The sequence below is a fragment of the Mustela nigripes genome, chromosome 12 (assembly GCF_022355385.1).
Source record: "Mustela nigripes isolate SB6536 chromosome 12, MUSNIG.SB6536, whole genome shotgun sequence".
Taxonomy (NCBI): Eukaryota; Metazoa; Chordata; class Mammalia; order Carnivora; family Mustelidae; genus Mustela; species Mustela nigripes.
In genome coordinates, this window is record NC_081568.1 from 59,101,180 (window position 1) to 59,117,400 (window position 16,221).

The 16,221-nt window shown below is 44.8% G+C and overlaps 1 protein-coding gene across 1 annotated transcript in view; it reads left to right on the plus strand.

Annotated features, from left to right (window-relative positions):
• The window catches only part of DOCK2 (dedicator of cytokinesis 2), a 413,194-nt gene that overhangs the window by 328,535 nt on the left and 68,438 nt on the right, over positions 1-16,221 (plus strand). Inside the window, exon 30 of the mRNA XM_059416333.1 lies at positions 5,882-5,960. Within this exon, the coding sequence (XP_059272316.1) occupies positions 5,882-5,960 (79 nt within the window). The remainder of the gene's footprint in view (positions 1-5,881; positions 5,961-16,221) is intronic.

The window sequence follows — 16,221 nt, forward strand, 5'->3', positions numbered from 1 at the left end:
TCTCAAAAAGGAATCAATCCACACATATTTATTGAGTGTCCTGGTTAGGCAGCGCTCTAGGGAGTGGGCCTTGGTCTCAGAGGGCAGAGGGCTTATGGTCTAGTTGGTGAGACAGTAACTATGCCATGGAAATGTGGCCAATTGCTACAGTCACTGCAGTGAGTTCACAGCACAAAAAATACCCAGAGGAGGTGGGATTTATGACTGCCCGGGTCCATATCCTGCTTCTACCATTTAATAGCTGACCTTGGGTGAAGTTCTGTGATTATTATGACTTAATTTTTCTTCCTATAAAATGCACCTAATAATAGTACCTATCACAACCATGAGGACCTAAATGAAATGAAATAATATATACAAAGTAGTTGGAACAATGCTTAGCACAGAACGAGCATTTTATAAATTTTAGCTCTCATTGTCCTTGTCACATTCCTATGGTTTGGGAATACCCAAAATATTTCACAGAACAGGCAAATCTGGCCTGGATCTTATCTACCTTTATCGGTGTCCTATTTCGAGGTCTAACATTGTCTCAAGCACATACCAGGCACACAGTAGGGTCACAGAAGTCAATGGTCAGAAGCTGAGTAGGGTAGCACCCAGCCGTGGTATGGTGGCTCCATCAGGAGGCTGACAAAGCACTGATACCCGCTTCCCCGTCCCCCTACCTGTATTAATTTGTAGAGCCTACTCCTTTTCGTGGGCCTCCCCCAGAAGGAGGCCCCTCCGTGGGTTTTTTAGCCGGCACAGGACAACTAATCCTGATGTTCAGCAGGATTCCAGATTCCAAGAGGCTACTGCATCCCTTGCCAGAATCCCAGATTCCATGCAAGGCATTGGGGGCTCTGGGAGCAAGCCGTTCCTTGATGCTGAACCGGAAGTTGTTGCTTCCCTCTAACCTCTTGGTGCACGGAGCTTCTGTGCGTTGTGGGGAAAGCAGCTTAAAAGGCTCTGGGAGGATGGATTTCCCACTGCCTCTGGGGGATCAGAACTCTCTTCTCCAGCTCTTTTACTTCCATTGTCAAGTTTGGACCAGTAGAATCAACAACATCCTATCAACCACAGGGAGAAGAGGCCCTCTCCCTCCCTTGGGCATTCTCACAAGAAAGGGCATGTCCTTTTATTCCCATCCTACAACATAGGGGTGTGGGGATGGTTGTCACATTGGAATGGTATCAGCCTGGAATCCTGCTGCCTCAGAGCTTACCAGGTGGCCAGGCTATTAACAACAACCACCACAACAAGAACAACGGACATTTATCGAGGACTTCTATGTGCTGAAGCAGGGGCCACCAGCTTTGTACACTACATCTTATTTAATCTTCACATGGCTCACTTCCCAGAAGAGGCCTTCGCGGAGATTCCCCGAGGTCAAGCAGCCAGCTCCAGACCATAGCATGGAAGACGGCCAGAGTGGGGGTCTGACCTGGGGCAGGCTTGCTTAAGCACCTGCAGGAGTCTGTGCAATAGCGGCAAAACCAATAGGACCTACTTCCTAGCAGTGTTGTGAAAGTTGGTTGAGGAAAAGCATGTAGAACATATAGCGTATGACCTGGTACATAGTCCTGTATTTTTAAATTGTACCTATCATCGTTACTCCCCTACTCCACCTTCAAGGATCTTTCTGCCAGTTTTTTCCTACTCAACAGCAGCTGACTTCTCTCACATGTGGCTCTGCTTCCTCTCAGGATCATCTATTCATGGCTTCTCCTCAGGCTGTGGGTTCCTGCCTTCTCCCTAGTTGTCCTGCTTTAGGAATGATACAGAGGATTTCATTTAACTGCTCTCCAGACCTGGGCACCCCCACTGGGTACCCATAAGTTCACTCGTGGGTCACTGGCCACCCAGGGAATACTGCCCAAGTCGAGTGTTGGCTCTGTGCTTAGGTGACTATGAACAGAGCAACAAGATGATGGGATGAAGTGTGAAGGGACTGTGTGCAAAACTGTGGGCACAAGTAGAAGCATGCCCAGCACCAAAAGACTGCAGGTGGCTGTCATGGGAGCCAGTATATCCTTTTGGTTAATTGCAAAGGCTTTAGAGAAAGACAGCTCTGACACTGGGTCTAGACTGTGCTGTTTATTAGCTGTGTGAATGTGGGGACATCATTTTGTTTTCCCAATATTCAGTTTCTTCTTCTGTTAAATGGGTATAACAAGAGCACCTAGTTTGGTTTGTAGAATTACGTGAAAGAATGTCTGTGCAGTCCTTAGCACAGGGTACACAAATAGCTCTATCTCTGTCATTGCATTTATTAGTAAGGTGAGCTCAGAGCTCAATTACAGAGGTCTTCTTATTAAATACTTACACTGTGAAGGCAGCATACTTTTGTTTAAATCCTGATTTCATTTATTCTGGCTGGGTTATTGGGAAAGTTATCTAAACTCATATCTCTAAAATGGAAACAATATTCAATTCCAAGAGTTAATGTGAGAACTAAAAAAGAAAAAACAGAACAGAAAGAATCTATGCAAAGTACTTAGCAGAGAGCCCACTGGTTAACTGTGGCTCTGATTATTATTGACTTTACAGATCCTACTAAGCATCACAAATGAGATGCAGGAAGTGTCAGGTTGAGATTTGGTCCTGAACTTTGTTTTCAACGATTCAAGTTCATTGTTGAGAGTAACAGAGAGTTGAATATGTTTTCATTCCAATTCACGTCACCATATTAGTGCTTAGGCTTTAAGTACAGCTATTTTTTTTTTTTAAAGAAGACAAAAGATGTATTTTTCCCACACATGAGAAACCAAAGTTAAGTAATATTATGATTCATGATTCCCAGTGAGTGGCTATGGAAGAATCCAGAGAGAGGGAAGAACCTTGACTCACTCTCCCCAGTGCCTGTCTGCCATCAGTACCCACCGTTAGCACAAAGGGTTGATAATTCCTGGTTATTCAACTGGCCTTTGAGAACCGGAGACAGCTTTAGGCTGACAATCAAAATAATGACTATTACTGAAACTACCGATAGCTTTGTTGCTTCTGGGAATTTGTAAAACCCCTCATATTTTGGGATCACATTAGAGATTCCAAGATGCTTATAACATAAAATGACAGCCACTCAACGCATTTCCTTCTGGGGAATGATACTAATCTTTAAGGGGGAAATACAGATATTTTTCAAAGGCATATTAGCAAATGCCGGAAGAGCAAAGCCAATGAAATCTCACTTTTTGACATCCTGATAGGGGGAGGATTCTGTGGGATTTTTTTTTCTTTTGCCTTTATGTGGCCCTGCCTACCTCAGAACCAATTGCTGCTGCAACTGCCCATTTCATTGTTTGTCCCCGACTTCGGAAGAAGGATACAGTAACCCAAAGGCCTGCAACGGCCACAGCTGCTGTGTTCCTGTTGTAATGGTTGTGTCAGGCTGCCCTGTGCGCCACACCTAACCACGTCCTTGCCACTAAAGTCTCCAGCGTCCCTGGAATAGGGGCTACTTCACAGGCAAGGAAACAGAGATGTCAAAGTGACATGAACATGTCCCAGATCCACACAGCTTGGAAGTGGCAAAGGCAGGGTCCCCATCTAACTGTGTGTGTATGTGTGTGTGCATATGTGTGTGTCTGTGTGGGTGTATAAATCTTGTGATCCTGATACCAGGATGTGCTGTCTTCTTTGGTCAACAAACATTTAAGTGCCTGGTGAATACCTAACCCACACTCTTCACAAGTAACGCCCAACGTAGCACATGTTCGAGGTGCCCTGCCCATGCTCTTGGCCCACTCAGAATATACATGCAGCTTTGGTGGACATTTACCACATATCCCAAGCTTCCTACTTCTTTCACTCCCTGGACTTTCTCTGGCTGCAAGAGAGAGCTCAGTCCACCTACAGGGCACGGTAGAGGACCTCCACAGGAACAACTTTCAACTAGTGAGAGGCTGACATTAGTAAAGAAACAGTCCACATTCTGCATCCCTGAGAGGGGAAAGGTATGTTCTAGATAGTCTCTCAGCCGTTCCCAAGCAGAACTGAGCTCCAGTCATTACCTGAAGCAATAACCTTCCAATCAACACTTCCTTTGCTGGCTACCTATTGCATCTCAGGTAAGCCAAATGGGCATTTTCCCTGGATCAGCTGCTATTGAGGATAAGGAGTTATTAATTATTCACTGTTCATCAAAAATTATAGACAGCAGTACAAGTAAGATCTGGCCACTGTCCTCGAAGATTTTACAAACATAACCCACACCCTAGAGACGAGGTCACAGGTGGGCATGTGGCAGTTTGGAGGCAACTGCAGAAATCCAGGGGAGAAATGATGGTGGCTTGGTTGAGGTCAATGACAATGGGGTGTTGAGAAGTAGTCAAATTCTGGCTGCATTTTGAAAATAATGCTAAGAGGTTTTGCTAACAGGCCAGGTGTAGGATATGAGAGAAAGAGAAAAATCAAGGATGCTACCACCAATTCTCTCTCCCTGAGCAACTGGAAGAACAAATTTATTGTTAACACAGATGGGAAGACTACAGAAAAATGGAAGATAAAAGGTAATAGAAGTTAAGATTTTGACCTTATGTTTGAGATGCCTATTTGTCAATCACATGAAGGTATGGAGCAGAGAGCTGGAATGGGAACTGGAAGTTCAGGGGAGAGGCCAGGGAGGAAGATATAACATTGGAAGCCAAAGGCATGTAAATTAGGGAGTAGATGAGATCAGGGAAGAAAGTACAGTCTAGCAGAGGAGAGGGGCATTACTGAGTCACCAAATAAGTCTTCCCAGACCATGATGAATTCTGGGGAAGGAAATTGCAGTGACTGTCCTTTGGGGGACACAAGGATGCGGTAGACCCTATCCTAAAGAGATTAAAAGGAGAGAAGCATTTTATACATTATATAGGAGAAACACAGCTATTTACTAGACCACAAGAAAAAGCACTGGATGACAGTGAGAAATGAGTTCTAGAAAGAGTGGGGTCTAATCGTGAAGGGCATTGACTGTCGAGAGGAACAGTTTGGATTTATCCTGTGGGCAATGGGTGTCACCAAAATCGGTGATTGACATGACTGAACTGCCCATTGGTCAAGGTATTCTTGACGTTGAAGAGGCAGGAGATGGGAGGCTGAAAGACCGGTCCGTAGGGTTTGGTAGGAGGAAGGGGAGGTAGAGATGGATGGGAAGACATTTAAGGAGAAACAAAATTTGACAACAGGTACCAAAATGTTAAATGGGTATCTGATGAGTACTATCACTTCAAGAAGAAGACTGGAAAAGAGGTGTATATCAGAGGGGCAAGGTGTACAGAAGAGAGTGATTACTGTAACACTGTCTATAAAAGCTGAGCATAAAGGATCATCACTGAAAGACTGGTTAAATAAACTGTGATCCACCCATAGAATGGTACGCTCTTCAGTGATTAAAAGGCATGATATATATCTGCATTCATTGGCATGAAAGGAGCACACAATTTATTGCCAAGTAAAAAAGACAGGCTGTGAAACAGCATTTGCCGTTTAGCCCTATTTATCAAGATGATATATTTCAAATACCATTCATGCACATACATCTAGGGAGACCTTTGAATATAATGTGCATCAGAATCTCAGTGATGGTTTTCTGTAGATGATAAGGTTCGACGATGTGTTGTTTGTTTGCTTGTTTGTGCGGAGGCAATTTCTGTCTTTTTGGATAGCATACATTTTCTGCCATAAGCTTGTAATCGTTTAAACAGAAGATATTTTCTAAGGAAGTCAGACAGACAGTTCTCAATTTCTTGCAGGGCAAACATGGCCCCAGGCCCACAGTGTGAGCCGGTGGGTCTGCTGACCTCTTCTTTGGGTCTTTGAGCCCTCTACAGGGAACTTCATTCTGGAAGATGGGGAGGGATGCCTGGGGTAGCATACTCAGATGGCCTGGTGACCTGCTCCTCTCTTCCAGGGTCTTCCTGAGGGCTATTAACAAGTTCGCAGAAACCATGAACCAGAAGTTCCTGGAACACACAAACTTTGAGTTCCAGGTGAGTGTGACGCGCCCAGGGTGTGCTTGGGGTGCCCTGGCAAGGGGCTCTAGCATCTTGAGCTGATTGCCCCATCAGATGCATCTCAAAGCACATATAAGGTACGCCAGTGTCTCTGGGGGCTTCCATAGAGAGGCGGTGTGGGCGAGGAGGGAACCAGGCCCTTGATTGAAACTCAGGGTTTAGAACCAGGCCCTTGATTAAACAAATAGTCATTAACTGTGCAGCTTATGCAAATGTGACTGTATAATGTATCTTGTGCTAAAGAGGAGATTTGCATTTATCCATTATCGGCGTGGGTACCACCTTTCAGAAATGTATCACATTCTTGTACTTTACTGTTCACTGGAGCCCAGCAAAATAGGTACTCACAGACACTGAAAAATAAAGCTCACTAATATATTTCCAGGATTTTGTGATTCCTCCAGAAATCACTTTTAGGATTCAGACAAGAGCTAGGGCCTCTGAGATTCGGGGGCCTCAAAGCATGTCGCTGGGGCAGAGTGACACACCTGTTCAAGGCCCAGGCAAGGAGAACCAATTTCTCAAAGCCTTGTGGAAAAATCCATATTGCCACCTCTGGCTGCTGATAATGACAGAGAAGGCTCCTGAGAGGGGATCCCTCCTCTGGGGAAGACCCTGACCCCCAGGATCTCTTGCAGTGCCAGCTTAGGAAGTTGCCAGTGAACAGGGGCAGAGGTGTTTTCTGCCTGCTCATCTAGGGTGTTCGATTCCAAGATGGGCTTCGGCCTATGACTAGCTGAGCAACCTCGGACAGGGCCTAGACTATGTCCCAGCCTCAGCTGACTCATCTGTAAAATGCTCATAGTACCTACTCTTCCTATTTCAAGATTTTATTTATTTATTTATTTATTTGACAGACAGAGATCACAAGTAGGCAGAGAGGCAGGCAGAGAGATGGGGGGAAGCAGGCTCCCTGCTGGGCAGAGAGCCCGATGTGGGACTCGATCCCAGGACCCTGGGATTATGACCTGAGCCGAAGACAGAGGCTTAACCCACTGAGCCACCCAGGCGCCCTTGCTCTTTCAATTTCGTAGGGGTTTTACAGAATTGGCATGTGTCAGGGGTCTTGCTGGGAGAATTTTCTGTAAGGTCCCACCAGTTTTCATTCATACACTTCCTCCTGAAAGAGACTCTGTGCTGTGTGCCTGACACATAGTAGGTCTCCCTGGGAGGATGTTCCCTGGGTTGAGGCCTATGAGACCCACCGTGCTGGAGAGCACCAGCCTAGAAGTATTTAATAAACATTATCCTTGAATAAGATTCTCTCGTACTATCTTGCATTCAAATCAGGCAACTGCACTGTCATGATGACAGGGATACGAAGAGTAGCTGCCTTTTTCTGACGACTTATATGTGCAGCTCTCCTAAGAAGCATCCCCAGGCATTTTCTTCCCCAGCCCTGACAGCCACACTGCAAGTTAGGTACTACTACTAGCACTATTTCCTGCTGGAAGGATGCGGGGACGGAGACTCTGAGGTGATGAGCAGATAGCCTGATGGTGCAGAAAGTGACACAGCATGTCCGTGTGGAGTTGCAACCAGAGCACAGCGGTGGCTGACATCACAGCCGTGGATCACCACCGCCATGTGCTTGGTAAGGGGTCACCCCCGCACCGGGTTCACAGAGAGGTTCTGGCTGAGAGTTATGAATCTCTGACGTGGAAACAAAACCTCCCACTTCAGCTGTTTGAAACCGAAGTGTTTGATCCCCTTCCAAATGTGGACCAGATGCCTGCAGGCTTCAGGTACGAGTGTGTTCCGGGAAGCTAATAAGGTCGTTGCTTTTTTCGAGGGGCCGCTTGGTGTACCACGCCTAGCAGCCAGCAGTGAGGCAGTGTTCAGGCCATAAAATTGACGGCTGGTTTACCCATCTCTTTCCGAGGGTGGTGGCGATTACAGCCTCAGGCCTGCTTTCCTGACTCTGGCTGTCCTCCAGTGTCTTAGGGGGTACTTTCTAAGAGAAATGCAGCTTCTGTCCTTCATGCCATTCTTTTAGGTTTTATCCTGTTTTCCTGAAAGAAAATCTGGAGCGATGCCCAGAGAAGTGGGGGTTTCATACATAGAAGGTTTGAGCTTATAAGCTGTGTGACTTTAGGCAAATTACTTTACTTCTCTGTGCCTCAGTCTCTTGGAAATCAAATTAAAATACTAATTGCAGCTGCCTCATTGGGTTTTTGAGAGGATTAAGTGAACTAATTCATGTCAAGCACTTAGAACAGTGCCAGGAACATGGTAGCAATTTAATAAAATGTTAGCTCATTATAATAATTGCTATCATCTTGATGAAAATGATGATGATGGTCCTAAAATATGTCAGATCTGGAAACTCATATGTCAGTCCTTGGTAAACAGGACAGTAGGAAGGCATCTTTCCAGTCATCATACATTGCCTAGGGTTGTCATACCCATAGGATTTTATAAAACAGGAAAATGGCCAATATTACAAAATGAAATAAGTCTCTTTTGCTAATGAGAACTCCATAGATATTTGCTGAAAAGTACTCAAGAACAGGATCATTTTTCAGCCTTATCTCTGTTCTTCTACCTTCTCCTCACCCCATGTGAGAATGGATTTGTTCTCTGTACCCTGCCTGGAACATGCCTTGTTTCCTTCTTATGGTTTCATTAATTATGCATTTAATATCAGCAGGAAGAGCATCCATCACTAAGCTGCTGGCCTTGGCAGCCACTGTCCAGAGGAGGGGCAGGTGCAATGAGATTATCCCTAATATCTTTTCTGGAACTGTGGTTTTATGATACAAAGGACAAGAAGCAAGCAGCTCTGTGGGTGCCACTCTGCAGGTGACAAGACCTGGGAATTACAGAAATGATGTTTTCTGCCCAGGGCTAAAGTAATTTGCATTCCCAACCCCTATTCAGGATGCTGGCCTTGGCATTCACATCCCTTTGCTGGTCAGGGAAGACCAAGAGAGGATTTCAAAGGCAACTCAGCAAGGATTTCTGCTTGAGAGCAATTCTCATAGGGGCAGACTATTGGAACACATGATGAGGAACTCAGAAGCAAAGAATAACACTGCCCTGTCCTCAAGGATCTTAGAGTTGTGCTAGATAGGAATCCATCTTCTAGCATCTAAGCTTTCTAAGGTGACTAACCTTGATTAGACATCTACTTAGGGGATAACCTGGTTGGGTTGGGATACACCCATTTTACCAGTGAATAAACAGAGCTTCAGAGAAGTGGTCAACTCTCCTGTTAAAGGTCATCTAGCCAAAAGCAGGAGTTGCTGGAATTCTGTTCCCATCCTGTCCGCGAAGCCCAGGCCCTTTCCACTCTTCTGCCCTGTCTTTTAAAAACAGAGTGCCTTTCAAATCTAGGAGACAGCTCTATTTAGCTCCAGAAACACTGTGTGGCCTAGTTAGCTCCTGCTGGCCCTGGGATAGAGAGCTCTGCAATGATTGGCTGTGGGATTAGACTCTCCATACTGGGTACTCTGATTGGCCAGGAATCCATGGTTACACTTCAGATGTGCTCTTTGGCTCCAGGAAGATTGCTTCTGTCTTAAGCAGCTGTCTGATTACTACGAAGAACATTCTCTTGACTTGGGAAGCTGTAACTTGCTCTGCATTTGGTAATTCCAGCCTTGGCTTTGAGGCATTTCTGGATCAGTTTCTGGGCCTTGGACTACCTTGGGATAATTTTTGAACCTGTACTGGAGATCCTGTGAAATGAAAAGAGTATTCCAGGATATTCCCAGCTATTAAGAGTGTACTGAAGACAGAATTGGTCTCTATAGTAGGAAACGTAACTTGTAATGGCAAAAAAAAAGGTGGGAGAAGGAGCACGTACCACGGAGGCCACCCATCAAAGAAGCCCACACACAGCACCCCCCAGGGAGGATCAAGGTGGGACCACTTCACCACACAGAAAGATGGTCACATGCTTGGGGACAGCTTCTTTGGCCATAGCTCAAGGGCCCCAGACAGCCACTGACCTGATGTCCCTAACCCAAATCCATGATTGGAAACTTTCACTCCCAAAATCAGTTGTCTCCTTAGAATGCCCCTGGCAGCCATGGCTTTACTGCTCAGAGGGCGCATTGGTGCATTTCAGCAATACTGTGCCTTATATATATTTTTTTAATGGAATTATGGTAAATGATAATTTGCAGCCATTGTGAAAGAATCTTATAGCATCAAAAATCCTTGAGTGTCTGTTGTAAGGACTGTGAAACACCAGACAACCTAGCGGAAACCTTGACCAACAACCAAGGCTAAAAAGGAAACTGAGAAAGGAAAGAAAAGCAATTTTTTCAGAAAAGCTGAATGGTTAAGAATACAAGTTCTAGAGAGATGCACTTGGATTCAAATACCAACCTCGCCATTTTGTAGCTGTGGTCACCTTGGGCAAGTTATTTAACTTCTCTGGCCACAGTGTCCTGATCTCTAAAATGGGAGAATAATACTATAAACATCATAGTGTCTGGGGAGAAGTTAACAAGAATACAGGGGGAATGCTGGGCTCCTTAATGCATTCATTCAGCATTCATGTGAGCACATGCTGGGTTAGGTGCAACACTAAATACCAGACATACAGCAGTGAATAAAAAGAAGGGATTCTTGTCTGCAAGTTGCTTATGTCCATTAGCAGAGACATTAGTTCAGCTTAAAACATGCCATAAATCCTGCAAACAGGGTGTAATGAAGGTGAATGGGTAGATCTGCTTTAATCAGGGCAGAAGCTGGAGAGGCTTCCCTGGGAGGTGATTTTTTGGAAGGCACTTACCACTAGACCACCACTAGACCACCAATGTCCATTTAGGAAGTGAGTGTTTACCTGGGATTGCAAGATGAAGTAGGAATTTTCTCAGCAGTGATTTCCTCATTTGGTCCCTCTAACTACCTCCTTTTCCGTACTATTAGCCTCATTTTTCCAGCTGAGGAAACAGAGACTCAGAGAGTGGTAAGGCAACTTGCCCGGGATCATGGAGCTAATAATTGGAGTGGAATCCTGGAAGGCAACCTTACAGTGTCTGTTCAACAACAAAGACAACAAAGAACAACAAAATCTGCATAGGGCGCATATCTAAACCCTTCCAGCTCTAGGAATGTATACTATTTTATAGTCTCTCATGCATAAAGATGTATAAACAAACATGTTGAATTCAGCCCTGATGCTAAAGGAAAAAAAGTTGAAGCCAATCTAAATGCCTATAAACAGGGAATTGGTTAAAATTAATATATATCCTTATAGCAGAATATCATGCAGCAATAAAAGGCAGTGAAGTAGATCTCTACAAGCTAATACGGATACATCTACAAGATGTATTTGTGAGAGAAAAAAGCAAACTACAGCAGACTATTGAGCTGTCTATACATGTTTGTTTATACATAAAAAATTTTTAGAAAGAATATCCCAAAAAAATTTTTTTTTCTTCTGAGGAATTAGACTAGGGTCCAAGATAGGATGGAAAATAAGTTTTTTAATCATGTAATCTTTTCTACCATTTACTTTTTTTGACCATACGTGTATTGAATTTTTAATTTTTTGAGAGTTAATTGCAAGTAACTAAATTCTAGTTACACCCACTACCAGTATGACTTCGGGTGGTCATTTGTCTGGATCTCACCGTTTAACATCTATGAAATGAGGGAGTTGGACCAGATGACCCTTAAATTTATCCTAGTTCCAACTTTCTGTTGTCTGATTAGTTCAAAATACTAAATTCCCAAGCAGAAGTCACCTCACCTCTTCCCCCAGTGAAAAAGGACCTTATGTGTTTGGCTCAAGTTCCCATGGCTTCCCCATGCCAGCTGAACTGGGCACTTAGTAGAAGAAATGCCACCAGGCAGCTTGGGGCAGGGAGGAAAGAAAAATCTGGACCTCTTGTAACAACTGGAGAATTTCTCTAACAATAGGGTGATCAATAAATAATTTTTTTTCTAGACCCTAGCTACAGTCAAGCCATTTAAGCCATTGTGCTGAATGTGGTATTAGGGAATACACGTAAGTGGAAGAAAAGACCCTTGCTTGTGGAGCTTACAGTCGGAAACACAGGGCATTCAAATAATCTACAATCAGCACTACAGACAATGCCACAGTTCTACTTACTGGACACTTGGCATGTGCCACACCTGTGGTGAACCACATCATGCTTATATTATTTTTCCCAGACCCTCCAGCAATCCATGATGATAGTTGCCATTATTTTCTCCATCTTACAGGTAAGGAAAATGGGGCTTAGAAAAGTCAAATAAGTCGCCAATTCTCTTACTAGCAAGAGAGACTTTGTATCACATCCTGGTCTGTGGGACACGGACGCTTGTGCTTCTAGCCAGAGGATGCTTCTGTCGTGGCAAGTGAGTGGAGCACAAGGGAAGGTGGAGGACAGTGGGCCCACATCTGTGGTTGCACATCTAGGAGCTACTCAGCTTCGGAAGGCTTGAGGCGACCTGTCATGCCTTGTCATCTGAGAAGGCTTCAGGAAGGAACAGATCTTGAACTGGGCTTTATGAGGAATAGAACTTAGGTGCAGTAAGGGAGCCAAGCCAAGGAGGCCAAGATGCTCATATTATATCTATGGAGTCTGAGCAGACCAGCCCCCCCGGAAGAGGCAGTTTGTTGAGGGAGAAAACACTGGAAATTTAATGAGGCCTGACAAGCCATGTTAGTGCCCTTTGTCCTGGTTCTTTGGGAGCAAGAGTCAATGAAGGTTCAGAGGAGAGGTATCATGAGTGCCCAGAAGTGTCTGGCTGTGGCCACTGCTCACCTGTCAGGGCTTTGTACAGAGCTACTCATCATGACAACATCCCCTCAGTTTCAGTGTGGGCCCTACATTGCTCCACGGGGCAAAAGTGGACAGAGGCTGTGGATGAGATAATTAGGAGCACCACTTCAGATCTACTAAGAAAAAAGAGGCATGGGATCTATGATCTCATGACCTCCAAAGATCTTCAAGGTAAGAAGACAAAGGGAAAATCAGTTCCACTCCTATTGGAAACTTACCTCCACACAAAAACTTATATGTGGAAATTCACAGATGCATTATTCATAAGAGCCAAAAGGCAGAAACAACACAAATGTCAGTCAATGGATGAATGGGTAAATAAAATGTGGTATATCCATAGGATAGATTAGCATTCAGCAATAAAAATAAATGAAGCGCTGATACATGTGACGACACAGATGAACCTGGAAAACGTTATGTTTAATGAAAGGAGCCAGACATGAAAGGTTATTTATTTTATGCCTCCATTTCTATGAAATGTCAGATTGAGCAAATCCACAGAGACAGAAAGGAGATTAGTGATCACCCAGGGGCTGAGGGGGAGGGAAGATTAGGGAATGACTGCTAAGTGGTGATGGTTGTATTTCCTTTTGTGAATATACTAAAAACCATTAAATTCTAAATTCTCTAAAAAGTGAATGTTATGATATATGGATTATAATCTAAATTTTTAAAAATTAGGAATGGGTGGCAGAGAAAACACTTTTGAACGATTAAGAACAGAGACTAGCAAGAGGCTCTAGGTTTGACATGTCTGTGTGTTCTCAAATGTGTTAGAGGAACATTTCTGGAATTATTTTTGAAAGTAATACCAAGTCAACGATGTTGCCCTATATCTATGTCTTTTTGTATCTTGATTACTCTTTAGAAATTTCCTAAAATCAGGAATTTCTCACCTTTAAAATAACCCTTTCCATGTCCTTCGATCAGATTTTTTGTATCCCTGGCTTGTTGTTTTGTATGACCTTAAACATGAGGAGGTACGATGTCTGGGCTCAGACAGACCAAAGCAGCAAGTGTTCAGAACCTGCAAGTCACAGGGGTATGAGGAGGCAGGACAGCCGGAGTGGCCAAGAGACCTGACCTGCGCCATGTGTTTGGATAAGCAGGGTTACTACAGAAACAGGAGGGTTTGAGATGTGATTGTAATGGTTTGGGAAAGCCTCTGAAGGACTTTGAGGAAGGGAGTGATAGAACCCAACTTGTTTTGAAAAGATCCTCTGGTCTCTGTGGGGAGAGTTGACTTGATGGGCTCCACAATCTGGGAGGCTACTTCACTCTACCCTGGGAGCAGCTTGGTCTTCTGGACTCTGGGAGATAAAGTTTCCAAAAAGAAAATTTTATTCCCCCTATAGAATGTGAGCTGAATGAGGGGAGGGACAGCCGTCTCCATAACCACCCGCTGTGCCCCCATGACCACCCGCTGTGCCCCCATGACCACCCGCTGTGCCCCCATGATGACACAGAGAATGCCTGGCACAGAGGAGGAGTTCAACAACTATGTATTAATGTAACCTTAGCCAAAGACTGGTCATGGTGTGTAGAAAGAATCCTGAGCCTTCATCAGAAGGCCTGCGTCCAAATCCCAGATCTCCTGTATATATGACAAACTTAGTGACCTTTGGAAACATACTTAACGCCTCCAAACCTCCTTCTCTTCATCTATAAATTGGGACTAGTGATAGCTGCAAAGGTTTGAGAGATGAGAGGGGGGATGAATGGGAGAAGAAGGACCCTGGTAAGAAGGAAGTACTTGGGGATGCCTGGGTGGCTCAGTTGGTTAAGCAGCTGCCTTCGGCTCAGGTCATTATCCCAGCGTCCTGGGATCGAGTCCCACATCGGGCTCCTTCCTCGGCAGGGAGCCTGCTTCTCCCTCTGCCTCTGCCTGCCACTCTGTCTGCCTGTGCTCACTCTCGCTCCTCTCTCTCTGACAAATAAATAAAATCTTTAAAAAGAAAGAAGGAAGTACATGTTTTCTTCTTTCTGACGCTGCAACTACAAGCCCATTTGAAAGGAACACTCTGGGCAGCAATAATGATGTTACCAAGGGTAGAACTGCCCTCTACTTAGTCTCGGCCCTCTGAAATCTCCAGTGGACATCTTGAGTTAAGGATGAAGGTCTTAACGGCAGGTGACTTCTCTAGCTAGCGTTACCCTTCTCTTGTCAGTGTCGAGAGGGGGCTGAAAGTGAATGAGCTTTGTCTAGCAAAGCTCTCTCCTATCTGTTCCTTGTAGGGCCCTAGTAGGGCCTAATAACAGCCATGAGCACCCAAAGGGCCCGGTTGTGCTCTTTGCTTTGGTACCAATGAAATCACTAGATTAATGAAAAGAACAATATGGCTAACAAGTGCTTTTGAGCCCTTACAGAGAATCATGCCCTTTACACATACCATCTCATGCTATCTTTACCACAGTCCTCTGCAGTGGGTTCAACCCCCCCTTTTGTAAAGGGGTTGGCTCACTGAGACCCCATGCCCCAGCTGCTGTAGTTTGTATCAATATCACCATCTCTGCATCTCTTCTTTTGGAGCACTTGCCATGTGGCGAACCCTTTGTTGTCTCTATTTTACCACGAGCCAATAGAGTGGTGTTTAGTATTAACCCTTGCATTAAGCAGCAAGTGATCGTGTAAGTGTTAAAATTACAGTAAGCCTACATAGAAACTAGGCCCTCAGAGGTTCTTGAACTCCAGTGAGCATCAGAATTCTCCAGAGCAGTTGTATACCCCCATATTTCTGGGGTCTGATTCAGTAGGTCTGGGGAGGGTCAGAGAATCTGCTTTACTAACAGGATCCCAGATGATGCTGATGCTGCTGGTCTGGGACCATGCTTAGAAACCATGGAACTCCCTCCCAATCCCATCTTGTTTCATTTATTCTTTTCCAACCCCTCAAAACCCCCATGTTGCCTCTCAGCTTCCTTAATCTCACGAAACAAACTGAGGGTTGCCTGGGGGGATGGGGGTAGGGAGAGGGAGGTTGGGTTATGGACATTGGGGAGGGCATGTGCTATGGTGAGTGCTGTGAAGTGAGTAAACCTGGTGATTCACAGACCTGTACCCCTGGGGCTAATAATACATTATATGTTCATTAAAAAAAAAAAGAAAGAAAGAAAGAAAAAAGAAACCACAGAACTAAGGGGAAGGAGAAGGCAAAATAGTCTAAGACGGAATGAGTTGCAGGCTGGTCCCGTGAGCTGTTAGGTAGATTAAGGAGGACTTCCAGAGAGACTGAAAGTCCCTGAAATACATAAGCCTCATCAACCTCTCATTCTACCAGGGCACTTGGCTGGGGTGAGTTGTTTGTCTTTCAAAAAACAAAGTGAAACAGTTTTCTCAAAGCAGCCCTAAAATCCCTGTCCTCGCCCTGTCATCAGAGAGGGGACGTGGTCAGCGCCTGGAGAAATGCAGCCATTGTCCTTGCTTTGGCCAGGATGTCCGTTTCAGAGTCCGTGCCAGCCTGAAAATTGCAGGGCACAGAATTAAGCTGGCT